At 42.8% G+C, this 5885-nt stretch overlaps 1 protein-coding gene across 1 annotated transcript; it reads right to left on the bottom strand.

Annotated features, from left to right (window-relative positions):
* Positions 1–1647, bottom strand: LOC125514994 (60S ribosomal protein L35a-1-like). The gene is made up of 4 exons (XM_048680402.1): positions 1487–1647; positions 1177–1405; positions 1018–1062; positions 1–246 (listed from the first exon to the last, which is right to left on the bottom strand). The coding sequence occupies exons 1-3, from the start codon at positions 1552–1554 to the stop codon at positions 1021–1023; spliced, it is 339 nt and encodes a 112-aa protein (XP_048536359.1). The 5' UTR covers positions 1555–1647; the 3' UTR covers positions 1–246; positions 1018–1020.
* Positions 1648–5885: the final 4238 nt, after the last annotated feature.

Genomic DNA, 5885 nt, shown 5'->3' with positions numbered 1-5885 from the left:
TCACTGAATCAGATTTGATAGCTAAAATTGCAAGGATAGAACGCAAAAAGTGGGCAAAGCACAGCATCAGGTTCGAACTACATATAACATCATATAATGTGCGACCCACACATTCAAGATAACATGAAGACTACAGTTCTTCACAGGGAAACAGCAGTTCAACTTGCTATCCCGGCCTGAATCCATCTTACATGACTCGAAATGAAACCTAAGGGACGAGCGAAACCCTCCAGACTTCAAAATAACCTGCATTCGATGGGACATATAACATTACTAGTGGATCACACAGAAGGCTCTGAATCAAGATTTATATGAAGAATTTCGAAACATAATTATGCACAAAGATACTGGGGAAACAGATTATCATCAAACTAAAATTCTCGAGCATGTACGAGAAACACACCCAGAAATTACTCATCCCTACCATCATTCTGTCCCTCTCTTATTCAGTGCAAGTAAAAAATGATTAATTATGCACAAAATAAGATACTGCGGCAACAGAATATCATCAAACTAAAATTCCCGAGCATGTGCGAGAAACACAACCAGAAATTACTCATCCCTACCATCATTCTTTCCCTCTCTCTTATTCAGTGCAAGTAAAAAATGACGTATCAATAGTGCTTGCAAATGCCTAAAGGCTAACTAATGCAGCTATTTTTTATGCAAGTTCCAAGCGACTAATCCTCAGTTGATCAAGGTGAAGTCACATGTCCAGCAAGATGCTGCAAGAGCAGAAATATCTGTGCATGATACACAAATTTACATATGGGACCAAATTCAGTATACACAAGTAGTGCCCATTTTCCCACTTCACTATGTAATTTGCTCAAGAGAAGAATGCCAGCACATATTACATACTGCAAGTGTGTGATAAGATTTTTACTGACGGACGGACCAAACTAAATACACATGGATGAATCATGAATAGCTGACAATTCGATTTAGAAAATTGTGCATCAGGCAACAACACATTCGAGATAGTAAACAAATAACCAGCAACGGATCGATTCTAACCTTTTAGATGCTGCTCGGGTACATGAAGATCCTGACCTTTTTCCCCTGAGCAAAGCAAACACCACAGCACCGTCAGCATGCGACACAAGATAGTACATCAAAGAGCAGCACGCATGGCACCGGAACAGACAGCCGGAGAAGTTGGACCGAGCAACTCACCATGGCCTCGGCGGGCAGGTTGGAGGTGAACTTGGCGCGGACGACGCCGGTGTTGCCGTGGGGGCGGGAGACCTTGCCCCAGATGCAGCGGTAGTGGGTGCCGTTGCTCTTGGTCTTGGCCTTGTAGACGTAGGCCATCCTCTTGCCGCCGTACCAGGCCACGTCCTCCCTGGTGTTCACCCCCTCGATCTGCACCAGCGACGCCGTCTCGTACTGGTTCGACTTGGACCTGCACGCGCCCGACCAAACCCCACGGATTCAGTCAGAGATCCACGCGAGGGAGAACCGGAGAAGGAGCGAAGCTGCTCACCTCTTGTATCCGAGGATGGTGCCGCGGACGTAGAGCCTCACGCGCTGGCCGGTGCGTCCCTTCACCATCTTGCTGCTGCGGCGGCGCCGGGGAGGGGGGCTGGGGGTTCGGGGTGAGCTGCGCAACCAGGAAGGGGAGAGAAAACCCTAGCGGGCGGCGCTCCTGGTGGGTTATGTATCCCTCTGTGTGGAAGTGGATGGTGGGGATTTGCTGGTGAGGGTTTGTATGGACGGCCGTGATTCGCTTTTGGGGGAGAATGCGCAGCTGAGGCGGGCGGGGCCTGTTATCGTACGTGGGTCGCTTCTCTTTTGCAGGCCTAAGGAGGTTAGCTAGTTTGGATGGGCTGACGGAAGGCCGGGTCAAGGGCGTAAGCAGGCCGTGGAAATTAATTCACGCGGCAAGTAAAATTGGCAACATGCCCTTATAAAAATGTAAATTTGGTTACTAATAAGTTAAAAAAAATGTAGTCTCTCCGTTCACTTTTATAAGTCATTTTAGACAACTGAAAATAGGTTTCTTTGCATGTTGTCTGAAATGTCTTCAAGGACTTATAGAAGTGAACAAAGGGAGTAAATTGGTTTCTTATTTACAGGTTGCATTTACCCTTTTTATAATTAACTTCACACAGAAAGGTACTACTCTCTCCGTCCCAAAATAACCTCCGCCCAAAATAAGTGTTGCAGATTTAGTACAAAGTAAGGAATGAAGGGAGTATTTTCAAAACTGGACACCGCTCGCTTTGTGCATGCACTGCCCCTAGGTATGGAATGGATGTGCCTGGATTCTAGATTCTCGCGGTGATACAATTGATTTTTTGTGATATCGATATGCCTAAAACATATTATTCTTATTGGTCCGGTAAAGTATTTATGTGTAGTGCGTGCATGGAATTGTTGGATGCTGCTAAAGGAGTTAATGATGCACTTTTTGTGTGCTCAGGAAGAGGTAGAATATTACATTATTATTTTATCTCCCGATAGGGATTTCAATGTAAAAGCATGTGTGCTTGACTTGCTATGGCCCATGTTATTGCAGAGTAACAACCCTTCACACTTTAAGCCATTTTATCTTTAAGATCAAATATATTTATGTGAAGTTAGTGGATTACACCATATAGTAGCCAAAAAAATTCCAAGCTCTTGTGCATTATTTTGGCATGCGGAAATCATAGAAATCTCAGTTGAATCAAATTTCAGAAATCACATAATCTCATAAGTGATCATCTAAATTGATGTTCATTCCTCAAAAAAAGCAATGCCTATTTTTGTTTGCCTCATGGCCCAGTTCTGTAGGTTATAAATTTTGATAATGGATAATTTTTTTATTTCTAGCTCAAATTAATGCTTATTGGTGCTCTTACACTAATTGAACATTTTTTTAGTTTGCATGCATGGTTTGTCCGCATTGGGTGGTGAATTTGGTGGTATGTGCTTGGCAACTTGTTGCGTGCATGGAGGAGTTTGTCGATTTGTCTGCTAACGCTGGTTTTGTGAACTAGCTCGTGCCATTTTGTTGGAACTCTTGCTTTCATGCATTTCCCTTTTTGTGATGTATGCACACAAAAGAGGGAAGGATGAAGGTAGTTTTTTGCTTTGTTTGTTGTTTTTGCAGTAGAATCATCTTCCGACCCAACTAAACTTTTATCGAGTTGTTATAGTGGGCTATGTTGCTCTACAGGGTGTTTGATAAAAACATTGCCCCTACTTCTTTTAAAGATGTGGTGACAAATTCGTATTTCAAAACTTCAGGTTCCTAGCTTTCTACTTGTTGGTTTTAAGATCAATATTTCAGAAACCTCATACCTTATCACTGCATATTTTTCATTTGTAGGTGTATTGTGTCATTAGATACATCATCCATATGGATATATTTTGTGCTTGGACTCCTCTCCTTTATATCATGTACCGAATTGCATGCTTATCCTATTGCCCAAACATGCAATATTTTACCATCGTGTTCTCCCACTTCAACATAATTATGACATGCATCTAATGTTTACTTATCCTATACATCAATCTGTACTGTAGTTTATTTGGCAACTTTGGATGGTAAGGTTTCTGAATTTCGCCCCATTGTTTTATAGGATTTTCATTTGTAGGTGTATTGTGTCATTAGATACATCATCCATATGGATATATTTTGTGCTTGGACTCCTCTCCTTTATATCATGTACCGAATTGCATGTTTATCCTATTGCCCAAACATGCAATATTTTACCATCGTGTTCTCCCACTTCAACATAATTATGACATGCATCTAATGTTTACTTATCCTATACATCAATTTGTACTGTAGTTTATTTGGCAACTTTGGATGGTAAGGTTTCTGAATTTCGCCCCATTGTTTTATAGGATTTACAAGTTTGCTTATTCGATTTTGATAACCATTGTGTACTTGTGGGAATGTGAAAGGACATGAGGTGCCCCCATGTGTGGTTTTGGTAATTAATGACATTCTCTATGGACTAATGGTTGTATTGAGTTATATTTGAAGGATTTGTCCATAGGCTTTTCTTGAAGTCCATGTGTTGGTTTCAAGGAGTTTATGAGTTGACCAAGGTGCCATTAAGGAATTATCCAAAGATTGGTCGTGTGAGTGTTGAGCTTATTGCAAGCATGTCTTGAAGAAGAAGATTGTGTGATCATTCATGTTTACCTTCAAGACATCATCCAAATGAAGGGAGTTGGAAAGATTCAAGGTTGATCAAGACTAAGTCAAGAGTGAATCAAGTTGATCAACTCACAAAGCGTATAAGATGTACCGAGAGGGATCAAGTGATCCCATGGTATGGTAAGCATTGTCCATTACGCTCTGTGTACTAACCCATGGTCTATGTGAGATTTCTATGTGGGGTTAGGTATGTGTCCATGGACTTGCGTCAAGAAGAAGATATCATACAACCCATGGAGAGGATGACATCAAGTGGTGATCATCATCAAGATTGCCGTGTGCAAGTTCAAGTGGAGCATCACGAAGAGATCAAGTGCTTGAAGCTTGTCGTCCATTGTGGTGGCAATGGACTTATGAAGATGTGCGGAAGAGTGGCTCACCCATAGTGGAGTATGGGGAGAGCAATCAACTAGTCTTCATCGAGCCAATGCAATCAAGAAAGGTGGTCCAACTTGAGGGAGTCAAGATCATCATCATCTAGCTCAAGTGGACCATGTGCAAGGCAAAGGTTTGCCCTTGATAGGTTTTCTATTTTACCGGTCTCATAGAGGTAGTTGGGAGACCGGGTTGTAGGATCGATTGCCATACTATCAAGGGGGGCTCTCTAGTGAGTAGCTTGATCGTATCATTCGTCGAGAGCTCAAACCATTGCATCCTTGCATCATCTCTCTTGGTTCTTGTTTGGTTCTTATCCTTGTGATATTTGGAGCTTATGGTCATCTTCATGACAAGCTCGAGTTCATCAAAAACCGATTTCATATGCATCTTCTTTTGTGTTTCGGTGTTGGATTTTTTACCGTTCTTAATTGAGAAAGGGTTCTCACCATTTTATTTTGGGTATTTTCTCAATTTCCATTTCTTGATATTTCTATCAAGATTGTGTTTGCTCTTGTCTTTAGCTTTCCAACAAACTTGATTTGGTCGAATTCGGAGCTCGTATGCGAAAGTTGTGGCTGTTTTGATCTTACCTGTTTTACATAGAGAGGTTGTACCGCCCCTTAGAGCGGTTGTACCGGTTGACCGGTACAACCGGTGTTTGGAGTGGTCGTACCGCTCCAGAATTGGTCCGAAGGTTGTACCGGCCATGTACCGCTCTACAACCAGACTAGTTTCTGTTTTGGAGCAGTTCTTGGGTGGTTGTTGACCTGTTGTACCGCTTAGGCCTTTTTCCTACAGGTTGATTTTTCCTCTGCTTTGACCGGTTGTACCGGTTCGTGCACCGGTTGTACCGGTCCTTCAGTTTTCTGCACATAACAGGCAGATTCGTGGGGACCTATAAAAGGGGGTCTTCTTCCCCATTGAACCTTATACTTTGAGCTCGTGTTCTTCCCCCGTTGTTGACCTTCTTCGATCTTGCTAACTCTCAATACCTCCATGGATTCTTGCTAGTTTTTGAGGGAAAAGAGAGAGGAGATCTAGATCCACATTTCCATCAATCACTTTCTCCTCTATGTGATGGGAACCCCTTGGATCTAGATCTTGGAGTTCTTGGTGTTCTCCTTCTTGTTCTCCCTCTGGTTTTCCTCCCTAGCACTAGTTGCTTTGGTGGGATTTGGGAGAGAAGGACTTGGGCACTCCGTGTGCCCTTGCCATTGCATTTGGTGTATCGGTTTGAGTTCTCCACGGTGATACGTGGAAGTTACAAGTTGAGAAGCTTATTACTCTTAGGTGCGTGGTACCCTTGAGCTTGTTCCTCTTGGGTGCTTGGGCGCCCTAGATGGTTGGTGGT

This window comes from Triticum urartu, chromosome 6 (assembly GCF_003073215.2).
Source record: "Triticum urartu cultivar G1812 chromosome 6, Tu2.1, whole genome shotgun sequence".
NCBI classification, from domain to species: domain Eukaryota; kingdom Viridiplantae; phylum Streptophyta; class Magnoliopsida; order Poales; family Poaceae; genus Triticum; species Triticum urartu.
Note: the sequence above shows the minus strand (reverse complement) of the source record. Positions and strands in the feature narration are given on the sequence as shown.